Source organism: Thalassophryne amazonica, chromosome 6 (genome assembly GCF_902500255.1).
Source record: "Thalassophryne amazonica chromosome 6, fThaAma1.1, whole genome shotgun sequence".
Classification (NCBI taxonomy): domain Eukaryota; kingdom Metazoa; phylum Chordata; class Actinopteri; order Batrachoidiformes; family Batrachoididae; genus Thalassophryne; species Thalassophryne amazonica.
This window is the reverse complement of record NC_047108.1, coordinates 103,331,893-103,348,361: the sequence shown is the minus strand read 5'-3', so window position 1 is coordinate 103,348,361 and position 16,469 is coordinate 103,331,893. Positions and strand designations below refer to the sequence as shown.

The 16,469-nt window shown below is 39.1% G+C and overlaps 1 protein-coding gene across 1 annotated transcript in view; it reads right to left on the bottom strand.

Annotated features, from left to right (window-relative positions):
* The window catches only part of tmem189 (transmembrane protein 189), a 52,782-nt gene that overhangs the window by 17,460 nt on the left and 18,853 nt on the right, over positions 1 to 16,469 (bottom strand). The window contains exons 3-5 of the mRNA XM_034173045.1: positions 16,002 to 16,093; positions 15,673 to 15,817; positions 15,351 to 15,563 (exon numbers count right to left, since the gene is read on the bottom strand). Coding sequence (XP_034028936.1) covers positions 15,351 to 15,563; positions 15,673 to 15,817; positions 16,002 to 16,093 — 450 coding nt within the window. The remainder of the gene's footprint in view (positions 1 to 15,350; positions 15,564 to 15,672; positions 15,818 to 16,001; positions 16,094 to 16,469) is intronic.

Below are 16,469 nucleotides of genomic sequence, written 5' to 3'. Positions count from 1 at the left end.
GTGATTCAGCAGAGGGAGTGCTTTAGTTAAGGCACGTGAAGATTACACTGGGAAACAAATCGTTATCTAGGTAACTAGATCAATGTAACTGCGCAGATTAAACAGCTAACAGATACAGAAAAACACCGCTGTGCTCCGGAACAGGAAGTGATACAATACCGCAGTGAGAGCCAACCACCAGTAGAGGCAAGCAAGAGCTCAATGCAAGATCAAAACCCGCAGGTGCCTGAGTGTTGAGGACCCTGGTAGCTGGAGAATTCCAAGGGGATGCCCACATTTCAGCTGGCTGCAGCAGACAGATGGTTGCTTTAGAGACTTGGGAATGGACCAGATGTCTGCCTGGGTGTTGCCATTCAAGACCCAAGGTGGTTCCGTGGTGTAGGTGGGTGGCAGCAACGCGCAACAAAAGCGCGTAATCCTGGACTTGACTTGACTTGTAAATCCAGGATAGCTTGCATTTAAGAAATAACTAAAGATCAGTCATTTCCACTTGAAGATGTAAATCTTCACATTGTGTGAAGTTTTAGTGTAATCCATAAAAAGGCTTTGGGGGAGTCGCATTTAGAAGGTATCATACAGTAATATGCCGAAATTAAATGCAAAACTCCAATTAACTCTTGTTGACGAGATCAGACCCAAATTACTTTCCTTCGTGAACATCTTCATATAATGTACAACCCTTGTGTAAAGATTAATTGAAATACCCCATCCAGATGAGAAGCAGTTGTGCTTCAGACTCCTCAACGGCCAAATGGACAGGGCAATTCCTATATAATCCCCAAATTTTTATTTGTGAGGTATAATTGGGGCAACAGACTTTTTAAATCATTATGAATATACATCAAAACACATGGAAAACTATATTTGTGCATGTCAACAGTGAGAAGCAAAATATATATAACGCAATGCTAAAATACCATCGGCCAGTATCAGCATTGTCTTCTTTCCAATTTTCAGTTGTTTAATTGTTATCCCAGTGCAAAGTGCAAACTATATAATTTGCACTTTGCACTGGGATACCAGTTAAACAATTGAAAATTACAAAAAAAAAAAAAAAATATATATATATATATATATATATATATATACACATAATTATACATTTATTGTTACTTACATTAATAATTAAGATCCTATTGTCTTATTTATAATTAGTACATGTTCAATCAGGCCCCTGTACTTTGTCACGTGATAATTTCACAAGAACCACAATGGAAATAAGTGTTTATGTGTTAGTGTTATTCGTGTTTCATTGATACATTCACCTCTGTATGTTTGTATTGATGTTGCAGAATAAACTCAGTCAATCAATCATAAATAATATTTTATTTATGTGTTAACAGCTTCTGCAGGAGGGTGTGCATGTGTGCACACATGAGCTTTAGAGAAGAGTAGAGGTCATCCTCCAACCATGGCCTCGTGAGGAAACTGCTGAACCTTGGTCTACCTCATTCCACATTTTTGGATTAAGGACTTTCTGTCAGATTGCTGACTGAGAGTCAGGACTGGCCCCACATATCCATAGCTCTCACACTCAGCACCGGTTCCCCTCCAGGCTGCATGCCAAGCCTGCTGCTCTTCACCCTCTACACCTCTAACAGCACCCATATCCACACCAGCAACACCTTCATAAAGTATGCAGATGACACCACAGTGGGAGGCTGTATCACTGGAGGAGATGAGTCCACTTACTGGGACGAGGTGCAACAGCTGATGGTGTGGTGTAGAGAAAATAACCAGCTCCTGAACACATCCAAAACCAAGGAGCTAATCAGACTTCAGGAGAAACAAAACAGACATTCAGCCCATTTATCATTGGAGGGCCTGTGTGGAAAGGCTCAGAGACTTCCGTTTGCTGGGAGTTCACATAGAGGAGAAACTGATCTGGGACAGGAACACCACACACTTGGTAAAGAAGGCATAGCAAAAACTCCACTTTCTGAGAATCCTCAGAAAAAATAACATAAACCAGAATTTGCTTGTGTCTTTTTATCACTCCACCATGGAGAGCATCCTCACATGCTGCTTCTGTTTGTGGTTTGCCAGCTGCATGGTGGCAAACAGGAAAGAGTTCCAGAGGGTTACCAAAATGTCAAAGATCATTGGGTGCCCTTTACCCACATTGAGGGACCTTCACGGGTCTTACTGTCTCAGGAGAGCCAACACCATCCTAAAGGACTCACCTCACCCTGACCACTGTGTTTGAACTTCTGCTGTCAGGCAGACTGTACAGGGGCATTAAAACAAGTACAAATAGATTGAAAAACAGTTTCTATCCAACTGCTGTTAGAGCTTTGAATCCCACTAGAACCAAATAGCCAGGTCACATGTCTTACTTGAAATGAGCGCAATATTTATGTGCAGTAACCACTGCCACTGAAATATTCACGGTTTTGTACATACTTTGCTTTTTTATATGCATTCATTTTTTCATTGCCTTTTACTGCATGTGATGCACATTCACGATGACACAAGATGTCTTGTAGATCACTTGAGGTGTTATTAGGTTACAAAAACAGCATTTTCAGTTAAAGAAATGTTAGTGCAGCAGATAACAGAATATTTACAGAGGAATCCTTCAAATCTGGAAACAAGCACCAAAGTTGGCACAAATATTCCTTAGACATTACTCTTTTGAAAAAACTGAGTATCCACTTGCATTTTCAGTAGGCGGCCAGGTAGGGGTCAATTGAAGAATTACACAGGGGTCAAAATTTAAAAATGTTTCAATCATATTGAAAGCTATACCACATTATTTGTCTGATCACAACGATACCAAAAAGGTATAGTTTGGACTATCTATGACTGAATGTTATAGAGTTATGGGGTAAAAACAGCAAGAATGGTAACAAAGGTCAGCATTAGTTTGTACAGGGGTCAGATGTTAAAGTTGCTCTAAATATTGTAAAATGTGATGCAAATTATTGGTTGAGTTAATAGGGTTTTAAAAAGGAATAGTTTCACTACGTGGCATGCTTAGTTATCATGTTACAGGGCAACATATGTCACATGTCATAGAATCCAATGGACGTCGACATTACCTTTACCTTGCAGACCAAGCATTCAACACAGTCAAAACTATTTCATTTATTAATCCTATTAGTTCAACCAATAATTTGCACCACTTTTTACCAAAATTGGAGCAACTTTAACTTCTAACCTGTACAAACTGAAATTGACCTTTGTCACCATTCTTGTTTTTACCCCATAACTCCATAACATTCAGTCATAGATAGTCCAAACTATACCTTTTTGGTATCGCTGTGATCAGACAAATAATGTGGTATAGCTTTCAATATGATTGGAGCATTTTTAAATTTTGACCCCTGTGTAATTCTTCAATTGACCCCTACCTGGCCGCCTACTGAAAATTCAAGTGAATACTCAGTTTTTTCAAAAGAGTAATGTTTGAGGATTATGTGTTCCAATTTTGGCGCTTTTTTCCAGAAATGAACATTTGTTACAGTTATCTGCTCCACTATGTTTGTCATTAGCCTTTATATATGACAAAGATTTTTTTTTTTTTTTGCACAGAAACACAGTGGTTTTGGAGCAGATTGAAAAGTTCTAAGGCTGACTATGACGCAGTTGTCAAATTGAACAAATTCAGAGTTATTTTTCTACATAGTCTCCCTGTAACTCCACACACTTCTTTCAGCGGTGCTTGAGTGCTTCGATTCCCTTGGCATAGAAGCTTTCATCTTGAGAGTCAAAATAGTCCTCAACGGCAGCCATCACTTCATCATTGCTCCGATAGTGCTTCCCAGCCAAGTTTTTTTTCAGGTTTGGGAACAGATGAAAGTCAGAGGGTGCCAAGTCAGGGGAGTATGGTGGGTGATCTACCAGTTCGAATCCACACTCGTGGATAGTGGCCATGGCCAATGTTGACTTGTGAGCTGGGGCATTGTCTTGATGGAACAGCACCCCTTTCGTCAGCTTTCCTGGTCGCTTCTTTTTGATAGTCTCGCGTAACTGTCTCAGTAGGTTAGAATAGTACTGTCCATTTATGGTTTGTCCCTTTTCAAGATAGTCCACTTACACAATGCCCTTGGCATCCCAGAAAACTGAAACTATGACCTTCTCCACAGACGAAACGACCTTGGCCTTCTTTGGAGGTGGTGACCTTGGGTGTTTCCACTGCATTGATTGTTTTTTTGTCTCTGGTTCAAAGTGGTGAACCCAACACCCATCCTGCGTAAGAAAATGTGCCATGTAATTGGCTGGATCCTCTTCAAATTGTGCCAAGTTTGCCTTCGACATGACTAGCCTGGTGCGTTTCTGATCAGGCGTCAGAAGACGTGGCACCCACCGAGCTGACATCTTTGACATTCCAAGTTCTTCATGCAGAATGTGTTCAATTCTCTCACGGGATATTCCCACAGCATCTGCTAGCTCATTAATCATCGATCGTGTGTCGTCCATCACCATTTCATGAACAAGGTCAATGTTTTTCTGGGTTGTGGCTGTTGCAGGCTGCCCAGACCTTGGGTCGTCTTCAAGGCTCTCTCTGCCCCTCTTAAATTCAGCTGCCCACTTCTGCACTGTAGCTATAGAGGGAGCTTCATCCCCTAATGTAGCAACCATATCCGCATGAAGGTCCTTGGGCTTTAACCCCTTCATATGCAGGTACTTAATCACACTGCGATGCCAGATTTTGTCCGTTTTTGCCATTTCCCTCTACCATGAACTTTCAACCTTGGCTATGAACCACAAACTACCTCACAACCTGGAAGAAAATGACAGAGTCATCAGAAGAGTTGAACTTGATGCATGCCAAGTTTTATTGAAATGGCATTTCTCCTTCTTGGTGAGCCTTAGAACTTTTCAGCCTACCCTCGTAGCAGCCATGAAGAGACCAGCTGGTGACTTCATGGTGCCTCTCTACTCTGATTGGCTGTCACCCCCCCCCCCCCCCAAAAAAAAAGATTTGCATGTTTCATAGCATAAAAACAGGAAACCAAATGTGACCTTTTGACCTCTTAAAATAGGTCAAGGTCACCTTTGATCTTGTCCAAGGTCTGAATGTTCCACGTGAATTTGAAGACCCTGGCAGTAATGCTGAGCACAGAGACAGACAGACGCTCAGATGCAAAGCCTTCGCAATACTCGATGGTCATATTTTGATGGGCTCAGGTAACAAGAAAAAAAAATGGTAGCATTGAGCAACTCTTTATTTAGTTTATTTATAAATACAATATTATATATTGTAAGTCTTCCAAAGAGAAGACAACAAAAAGGCATCAAGGCATTATTCAGATATCAAAAACTCCTTCACCATCAATAAACAACCAACTACAAAATCCACCTCAGCAGATGAGAGACACAGAGTTAATTTATAAATCAGTCAAGAAAATGGTTTCTCGTATTGCTGGCAACATTACGCAACTATATCTGGAATAAGGCAAGTCAATAAAAAAAAAAAAAAAAATGTCAAGGATCATTTTAAAAACAAAGGATTTCCAAATTGTCAAACATACTAACAACAATCCACTTTTCTCACAAACCATTTCTATTGAAAAAATGTTGATTTAGCCACAATTTCTCAAACGCGTTTCTGATCCAGTGAAAGTCTATTGTCTCTTAGCAGAAAAACCAACATTGCCGTAACTACAAATAACAGCAATAACAATAGGCCAAATTAAGTTCAATGTGCTATAGTCACAGTAACACCTTTAGAAATAAAATTACAGGGCCTCTGGGACCAACAGTATCTGATGGAAATAGTTGACAAGAAGTCAATAATGGCACCATCTTCACAAATGGGGAAAAAAAATACTTTAAATCACAATTTCATGTCAAACTGTAACCACAATTTTTAAGTCATTTGGAATAGAAGATAATGTCATATTTATACTGCAAAACAGAATCACCAATATGACATTCAGGAATTATAGCAAGACCTGAAGTGGTACCACATCTGTGGTACCACTTTCCTTCTGCACACACCATCTATTTTAGATTGTTTCATCGATCAACAAAATATTTGACTTATTTCTAGTATTTCCAACAACTATCTTTGCCATTGTCTTAGGCTGCAGTATTACAATGAACACAAAATGATATAGAAACTGCCATCGCTCATATACAACCACAAGAAGAAATTTAGTTCCAAAATACCTACTGAGAACATATTCCTTTGAGTTTGCATGTGTCCGCATTTAGCAGCACACACACAGTTTTACCTAACACTGATGTCAAATGAATTATAAAAGCAGAGTTCTTGCAGACATTTGATGCAAAAAACACAAAATGTGTTTGATTTACCAGTACACACACACATATATATATATTACACCACCAGATACACAAAAAACTCAATATTCTAAACATGAAGCAATCTGGTGTGTAATTCTCCTGCTGACCTATTATGAACCGTTTTATATAATCAAATATCACAGATTCAAAAGTGGAATATTACACAGTATAAAAAGCAATTTTTGCTTAAAAATAAACTATCATTAAAATATCTACTTTATCTATAAACATTAAAAGCTTAACAATTAATCCTTTACCCTGGCAAACCCTACTGAGTAAAAACGGACAACTTCTCCAATTTAAACCTGTATACCTTTGCCAGGATTTTTTTTTTTTTAATTATTATTTTGGAATGGAGAGAATGTTATGATAATTCAAATGTGGGACCATTTGGTCAAGCTATATAACTATTTTGAAACAATAAAATAGTAATAATATATTTTCCACCGGCAGCAAAGTCTTTTCTGCTCAGTGGCTGCTTTACACAAACTCAAAGGAAAGCTGGTGACTCAGTATTGCTTGCACAAGCCAACATGCTTTATGCATGCATGAAGTCTCACAACTCTGACATCTTAATAATTAGTAAAATTAAGTTCCTTCATGCAGGTTTACAAGCAGCTAAAAGTTGAGCTCTGGTTCTGCCATGTTGCAAAAATGTATATTGGAAGAGCAGGTGTATTAAGGGCCACTCAAAAATATATTTCTTACACTTATGTCATTTTTCCACTATAAATGTGAAGTATGCACAGAGTTTGTCACTACTGTACTTTCTCTACAGTCAACTGCTGAAGGGGGCAGGTTCCTTTGTACTTTGATGAACTCTACATTTCTTACGAGCACAGTCAAGCGCAATTTGCATAAAAAATTTACAGCTCAATTCAAAATTGACCATTTGTGGTATATAAAAAATATTAAGTATTTTGAAACTATTTTAGAGTTAAGTTTAAAGGCTTATTTCTTTGCTTATTTCTCTGTAAATATACTCACAAATTACTGATGAATACATGATGACAACCCCAATTCCAATGAAGTTGGGACGTTGTGAAAAACGTAAATAGTAACAATACAATTATTTGCAAATCCTCTTCAACCTATATTCAATTGAATACACCACAAAGACAAGATATTTAATGTTCAAACTGATAGACTTTTGTGCAAATATCTGCTCATTTTGAAATGGATGCCTGCAACACATTTCAAAAAAGCTGGGACAGTGGTATGTTTACCACTGTGTTACATCAACTTTCCTTCTAACAACACTCAATAAGCATTTGGGAAATGAGGACACTAATTGTTGAAGCTTTGTTGGTGGAATTCTCTCCCATTCTTGCTTGTTGTACGACTTCAGTTGTTCAACTCTTTTACTATGAAACCACGTTGTTGTAACATGTGCAGAATGTGGCCTGGCATTGTCTTGCTGAAATAAGCAGGGACGTCCCTGAAAAAGACGTTGCTTAGATGGCAGCATTTGTTGCTCCAAAACCTGGATTTACCTTTCAGCATTGATGGTGCCATCACAGATGTGTAAGTTGCCCATGCACCATGCCATGGGCACTAACACACCCCCATACCATCACAGATGCTGGCTTTTGAACTTTGCGCTGGTAACAATCTGGATGGTCTCTTTCCTCTTTTGTCCAGAGGACACGACATCCATGATTTCCAAAAACAATTTGAAATGTCGACTCATCAGACCACAGCACACTTTTCCATTTTGCATCTGTCCATTTCAAATGAGCTTGGGCCCAGAGAAGGCGGCAGCGTTTCTGGATGTTGTTGATGTATGGCTTTCGCTTTGCATTGTAGAGTTTTAACTTGCACTTGTAGATGTAGCGAAAACTATGTTAACTGACGATGGTTTCTGAAGTGTTCCTGAGCCCACGCAGTAAGATCCTTTACACAATGATGTCAGTTTTTAATGCAGTGCCGCCTGAGGGATCGAAGGTCACAGGCATTCAATGTTGGTTTTCAGCCTTGCCGCTTACATGGAAAAAGTTCTCCAGATTCTCTGAATCTTCTGATTATATTATGGACTGTAGATGAAGGAATCCCTAATTCCTTGCAATTGAACATTGAGACACATTGTCCTTAAACTGGTGGACTATTTTTCATGCAGTTGTTCACAAAGTGGTGATCCTAACCCCATCTTCGCTTGTGAACAGCTGAGCCTTTTGGGGATGCTCCTTTTATACCCAATCATGACACTCACCCGTTTCCAAACAGGTGTTCTTTGAGCATCCATCAGCTTTCCCAGTCTTTTGTTGCCCTGTCCCAACTTTTTTGAAATGTGTTGTAGGCATCCATTTCAAAATGAACAAATATTTGCACAAAAACAACAAAGTTTATCAGTTTGAACATTAAATATCTTGTCTTTCTGGTGTATTCAACTGCGTATAGGTTGAAGAGGATTTGCAAATCATTGTATTCTGTTTTTATTTACATTTTACACAACATAGCAACTTCAATGGAATTGGGGTTGTAAAAAAAAATGTTTTAGCCAATTAATTACTTACAGTAATTTTATCAAGTAAAGAAAATCCTTGCCCAGCAGCGTTCACTGAAGCCCTTGCAACACCGACTTCTCATTTGTCAAAGTTAACAAGACAGTACTCAGTGGAAAAAAATAAACTACAGGGGGAATGCTGAGCTCTAAAAGTAATAATTTCTCACACACTGGAAAATAATTGTGAGCTATGAAAACAACATTGCATCAAGTTGGCACATCACAGAGTTTCTACATGTAATTAATTCTAGAACACAAATCACAAACATTAAACTGCAACACCAGAGGTGCTGCAAATAGACAGCAGTATGTAAGGCAGTAAGACAAAAATGCATCTCTTTTCTGAAAGCAAAAGCAAAATTTGTTTCCAAGGAGTCATTTAAAAAAAAAAAAAAAAAAAACCTGCACTGAGGACACAAAAAAGAAACTACATAGGAATGCTCAATAATGTATAACTCAAATTTTTTTATGGCTTAGCACCTACACTGATCTGAAATTACAAAAATTTCAATGTGAATTTTTCTGTCAAAAGGAGTGCATGCTCACACCGAGCAGAAAAATGATTATCACTCATTGTTTAAATTTGTACTACCACCAAAGACACTTAATATATGCTGCGACTGTGGACACTGTGGTTAGAACGCAGCGAGAAAATGCAGAATTAAGGCCATGCAGAGTTCATCAGACAGCCCGTCTCTTGTGCAACATCAGGAAAAACTACTCCATGTATACTCAACACTCCAGGATTAGGCCAAAACAGCCAGGCTTCACAGAAAAAGGATCACATTAGATTACTGACAACGTTTGGCATTTTCTGATTCATGTGATGCTTTTTTTATTATTATTATTATTATTATTGGTTTTGGCTCGTGTTCATCAGCTGAAGAAAAAATGTCTTTACTGAAGTCGCTGCACAGGTAATCACTTAACAGACAAGAATAGCACAGCTACAAAAGTGTTGGAAAAATGTGTTTTTCCTCAGGAGCACTCTTTCCCTTTGATGCTGAATGTGGTGGATTTTAACTCTTTAGAGCAACAGCTGCCTCATGAAGTATGCAAGAGCTTTTACACTAGAATGTCAGCTTCGCCACTTTAATGTCTGCTCTGCAAGTTCTGACAGCTATGTTGTCAAGCTTTGTTTACACTGGATGGAACCCCAAAAGAGACATGAACAAAACATAAATAAAAAAATAGATTGATAAATCAATAAAGATATGAATAATTACATGCAACAGACATTTTCTGGTTGCAGATCTGGGACAGCATGATGAACTTCTTTTACAAAAATTTGTAATGAGGACAGGTTTGACAGCCTTTTTAATAAGTCCAAACATCACAGAAAACAACTTTGACCCCTAAACGGCGATAAATAAGACATCAGTGTTAACTATGTTCAGTAACAGGTTCTAGCAATACTTCAATACATTGTTAGATACCTACACTGGACAAAAATATAAACATAACACTTTTGTTTTTGCTCCCATTTTTCACGAGCTGAACTCAAAGATCTAAAACATTTTCTATACACACAAAAGACCTATTTCTCTCAAATATGGCTCACAAATCTGTGTTAGTGAGCACTTTTCCTTTGCTGAGATAATCCATCCCACCTCACAGGTGTGGCATATGAAGATGCTGATTAGACATGATTATTGCACAGGTGTGCCTTAGGCTGGCCACAATAAAAGGCCACTCTGAAATGTTTTGCTTTTATTGGGGAGGGGTGTGTGTCAGAAAACCAGTCAGTATCTGGTGTGACCACCATTTGCCTGATGCATTGCAGCACATCTCCTTCACATCGAGTTGATCAGCAGCCAGATGCCATCGAATGTAAGCATTTGCCCACTCGTCAATTACAACAATGAACTGTAGTCAAGTCAAGACCCCGATGAGGATGACGAGTTTGTCGATGAGCTTCACTGAGACAGTTTCTGATAGTTTGTGTAGACATGCTTTGGTTCTGCAAACCGATTGTTGCAGCAGCTGTCCAGATGGCTGGTCTCAGACGATCTTGGAGGTGAACATGCTGTCTGTGGAGGTCGTGGGCTGGTGTGGTTACATGTGGTCTGCATTTGTGAGGCCGATTGGATTAAATGACAAATTCTCTGAAACCCCTTCGGAGACAGCTTATGGTAGAGAAATGAACATTCATTTCACAAGCAAGAGCTCTGGTGGACATTCCTGCAGTCAGCATGCCGATTTCATGCTCCCTCAGAACTTGCGACATCTGTGGCATTGTGCTGTGCGATAAAACTGAACATTTCAGAGTGGCCTTTTATTGTGGCCAGCCTAAGGCACACCTGTGCAATAATCATGCTGTCTAATCAGCCTTTTAATATGCCACACCTGTGAGGTGGGATGGATTATCTCGGCAAAGGAGAAGTGCTCACTAACAGATTTGTAAACAATATTTGAGAGAAATATGTCTTTTGTATATATAGAAAATGTTTTAGATTTTCGATTTCAGCTCATGAAAAATGAGAGCAAAAACAGAAAAGTTACATTTATATTTTTGTTCAGTATATTTGTGACAGATTATATGAAATGGTGAAATAACAACTGAAAATAGTGGATCTTAGTAATTCTATGGTGTGCTTAATAAATTTGTCACATGTCCATTTGGGGGCTCCATTGGGTTTGAAAGTTTTTAAACATGCCTTCTTAAAATTTCAGATTTGTAACTTAGTATACCATTTGTGAAGAATATGCCAATTTCAAGTTACATTGAAACTTCTGTTGTAACTAAAGTCACTGTGCGAGATTGGCAAATATGTGACCAGCAATGAATGCTGGTTTAGATATCATTTTTGAGCACATCTTGTCATCACCTTTCATTATACAGTTCAAACATGTGCAAATAGAAATGTTTCTGTGTAGGCTCTCAGTTGTCCAGGTGGTTTCCATAGTAGAGAAGCTTGAATCTTCGACTGGGGTGGGTTGCTTGATGCAAGGACGTTTCGCTTCAAATCGCAGAAGCTTCCTCAGCTAAAATTCTTGCTCTGGTAGTCTGACTTCTGTTTCGACTCTTGTAGAGAGTCTTCTCTACAAGAGAGCAAAAACAGAAAAGTTACATTTATATTTTTGTTCAGTATATTTGTGACGGATTATATGAAATGGTGATTATATGAAATGACTCTCTACAAGGGTCAAGACAGAAGTCAGACTACCAGAGCAAGAATTTTAGCTGAGGAAGCTTCTGCGATTTGAAGTGAAATGTCCTCGCGTCAAGCAACCCAGTCCAGTCGAAGATTAAAGCTTCTCTACTATGCAAATAGAAATCCAAATCACAAGGACAAAACATAAACATAAACAATGTAACAATAAAAACCCAATTTGTTCTTCAGCTATCAACATTTGTAGACTCCAAAAATCCTACATTACCCTCACCCTTGACTGACCACTGGTTAAGTCAACTGTGAGGTTTTTTTTCTCCCCTGAAGGCCCTTGATAAGAAGATGCAAAGGCTGATGCTCCACTCAATGTCAGAGTAGATAAAACAGCAATAAACAACTTGTATTTAGTAACCTCTCCAAATGAGCAGCTGTAGCCTTGGAGAATTTAAAGAGAAAAAAGAAGAGAAAAAAAGAAAGAAAGAGTAATTTTTTGTCATTTCAAGTAATTTGCTGGGGGTGGTTTGAATTTACTTAAAAAGATGAAAACCTCCAAATCTCCTTTTGAAAGTGATTTCAAGATACGTGTCTGACCAGAATATCTCACCAATACCCCCCTAGTATGTCGCCTCAGGGGGTAAAATCAAAAAAAGATGAGTTGTGGTAGGTAATGCTGGGCTTGTCAAGGAGTTGAGGAGACATCAATATGAAATGACAATCTCCACTGTAAGTAATGAAAAATTCCACCTCTTTTGAAAAACAGACAAATGTGCAAGATTTAAAGCTTATGGTATCAGAAACTGTTAGGTTTTCTGCCTATGGATACCAGTTTTAAGTGAGGCAAACAAGGGGAAGAGAAGACCGGACAGGCCGACTGTCTTCTGAGGTAGGGCGCTGTTAGTTTGCAGTGTTAGTTGACAATTTGAGCCCATTTCAGGTCATCTGCCCTGGGCTTCTCCCCCGTCACTCCCTGGATGAGATCCTCCAGGGAACGCCAGAAGCCAATTTTCTCCAGAGGGTAGTTTAGCCACCCTGCAAACACAACACTCAATGAAAAACCTGCCAGGGTAACAAGTTTCCATTTTTACCTGTCAAACACTAGCTGTTGCCACCATTTGTTTCAAAAACAATTATGTACATGCTGTAAATGAATCATAAAATATTCAGACTCTTGTTTTACACCTGCAACTATTAAACACTGGGACATCAAGAGCATGAACATCATTCACCAGCAAACCACAGGAAGTGCTTTGTGAGGCTTTTGAGCACGCTGAAAGATGAAAGAAAACCCAAGCAGTACTTCAGTTAAAAACAAAATGCCAATCATGCAGCATAAACCTCTGACATGTTGTCCACCCACATGTTTAACACAGTATGTTTTGATTTTTTTTTATTTTTTTTTTGTTTTTTTTGCTAAAGTGCTGCAAAATATACTGTTTCCTTAAGTTGTGTTGGAATGTTCCATGGCACCAAGGTTTGTCCCAGACAGATATGAAGGACTTGGTTTTATGAGTTTAGACTGCACGCAAATGATGACTTTTGGGCATGCGTCATGGCTGTACATAAAGTAGTCAGGTCAAATCCAGTTTGTAACATTAAGTGGAGTGAGGACATTTGGACATGCATCATGGAACATTCCAACAGCTGGAAGGTTAACCTTACTGGCTACTGGAATTTTACCATTCAGGTAACTATCGTAAAAGAAGTAGGTCCAATACAGGCCCACTGGCATCAATACTGATCCACAGATTCCAAAGCGTGAAGCAGATGAGGGTTTACAACCCCCTTTGCATTGAGCACAATGGGACATACAGCACTCTATATGGGGAAAAACCAGACTTATGTAAATTCTAGTCCAACCTTGTTCTTCAGATGGACTTTTAGCCTCCAAAATGTGATTTATTTTTTACAACCCCAATTCCAATGAAGTTGGCACATTGTGTAAAATGTAAATTAAAAAAAGAATACAATGATTTGCAAGTCCTCTTCAACCTATAGTCAGTTGAATACGCCACAAAGACAAGATATTTAATGTTCAAACTGATAAACCTTATTGTTTTTGTGCAAATATTTGCTCATTTTGAAATGGATGCCTGCAACACGTTTAAAAAAAGCTGGGACAGTGGTATGTTTACTACTGTGTGACATCACCTTTCCTTCTAACAACACTCAATAAGTGTTTGGGAACTGAGGTCACTCATGATTGGGTATAAAAGGAGCATCCCCAAAAGGCTCAGCCGTTAACAGGCAAAGATGGGGTGAGGATCACCACTTTGTGAACAACTGCATGAAAAAATAGTCCAACAGTTTAACAACAATGTTTCTCGACGTTCAATTGCAAGGAATTTAGGGATTCCATCATCTACAGTCCATAATACAATCAGAAGATTCAGAGAACCTAGGGAGAACTTTCTACACGTAAGCGGCAAGGCCGAAAACAAACATTGAATGCCCATGACCTTCGAACCCTCAGGTGGCATTAAAAACTGACATCTTTTTCAAGGGACGTCCCTGCTTATTTCAGCAAGACAATGCCAAGTCATATTCTGCACATGTTACAACAGCGTGGCTTCGTAGTAAAAAAGTGCGGGTACTAGACTGGCCTGCCTGCAGTCCAGACCTGGCGCCCATTGAAAATGTGTGGCGCATTATGAAGTCCAAAATATGACAACAGAGACCCTGGACTGTTGAACAGCTGAAGTGGTACATCAAGCAAAAATGTTAAAGAATTTCACCTACAAAGCTTCAACAATTAGTGTCCTCAGTTCCCAGACGCTTATTGAGTGTTGCTAGAAGGAAAGGTGATGTAACACAGTGGTAAACATACCACTGTCCCAGCTGTGGATGCCAGCAACGTGTTGCAGGCATCCATTTCAAAAGGAGCAAATATTTGCGCAAAAACAATAAACTCTATCAGTTTGAACATTAAATATCTTGTCTTTGTGTTGTATTTAACTGAATATAGGTTGAAGAGATTTGCAAATCATTGTATTGTTTTTATTTACATTTTACACACCGTCCCAACTTCATTGGAAATGAGGTTGTAATACATGTCTTTGAAAGTCGCTTATGTCCCCCATTTTGAAAAATAAAAAAAATCAACAACTACTCTCCAAGTAGTGGGAACTTCTGTCGCTTTATAAATGTATTGAGGGGCAGTGGTTTTTACAGGGTAGAGCTCACATACACCAAATGTGCACACACAGAAGTTTCATGCATTAAATGAGCATGTGCAGCCAGACCGAGAAAGTGAACAGGACGGAGGAGCTCAGAGCACGACAGGAGTGTTGTTTCATTCTCTGCAAAGGACACCTTTAAGCCACTAAAAGTTTACATTAAAAATAGTTGTTGGCTGCTATAATGATGTTTAAAATGACATTTAGACCACCTTCAAACAAACCACAGAATCCTAAACAATTCATCATAAATCTGTCAAATAGTCAGAGAAGTAATTGGTGGTTTTTGCAATAGACTATACAAACCAGTAGTGATGCAGAAGTACGTCTCATGTGGGGAGACGTGATGGATTCGGTGGTGCTTGCGGGGAAGTATAATGTGGCAGTCCTGCAAGAACACAACCCAGCGAGGGAGGCCAAAGTATGTGTGTGACCACTTGTGAATCTGATTGGTAAGGGTCACAAAGATTCCTAGTGCAAACAGGTAGCAGTACCAGGGGTAGATATGGTAAATCTCTGCTGCAATTACAAAACACAGAAACCAGATAAGAGAGTAAGAAACAAATTATTTATTTTGTATGATTACTTCTGATTTAAAATTTAAGACTTGATTTGTTGAGAAACTTACCAGGGGAAAGTGTGAGGAAGTTGTAGGCCATGTTTGCCAGCGGGACAAGGGTCACCATGCAGTTGTCACCGTTGGTTTCAATGAAGTCATGGCGTGTAATGGCTGTGGGATCGATGTGGTGTTCTCTAAACGGCCGTATAAAGGCCTGAAAGAGACATCAGTTCAAATGGTACAGTGACAAACAACAAATGCAAGATGGAAATGCAATAGAGTGCTCTCTTCAAAGGCTACTTTTTGTGTAATACTAAAGAGGTTAGTGTGCACACTGTTTACTCCAGTTCTGAGACTAAACCCTTGAAAAACCAGTGATTGGTTCATGGAAAATCTACCTTTCCAAAGATGGGTAAGTCTACTGATCCCCACGTATCAGCTGCCCAGTGAACAAGTCCTGATGCAAAGTCAGCAGTGAATATTCCTGCCACTGAAAAGGAGTTTAACATGGGGGAGGAGAGGGGTAACCAGCATGAAAATGAATTATTCAACATGAAACTACCTCTATCCATTTGATTTTCAATACTACAGTGCCCTCCAAATGTATTGGAACACTTGGTATGTCACACATTCTGTTTATTCCATTTCAAATACAAAAAATTAAAATTTTGAAAATTATCTTCCTTAAACGCAAACTGAAAGCAAATCTCAACACTTTGATATAGACCCCTTGCAGTCACGTGACCCAGCCACTTCCTATCGCCATGTTGGCGGTCATGCGCAGTGCTTCCAGGATTATTTACAGGAGAAACAATGCAAGTACTGCAAAGTGTGGGACAAGCTTAGAGATGAACTCATCATGTCTG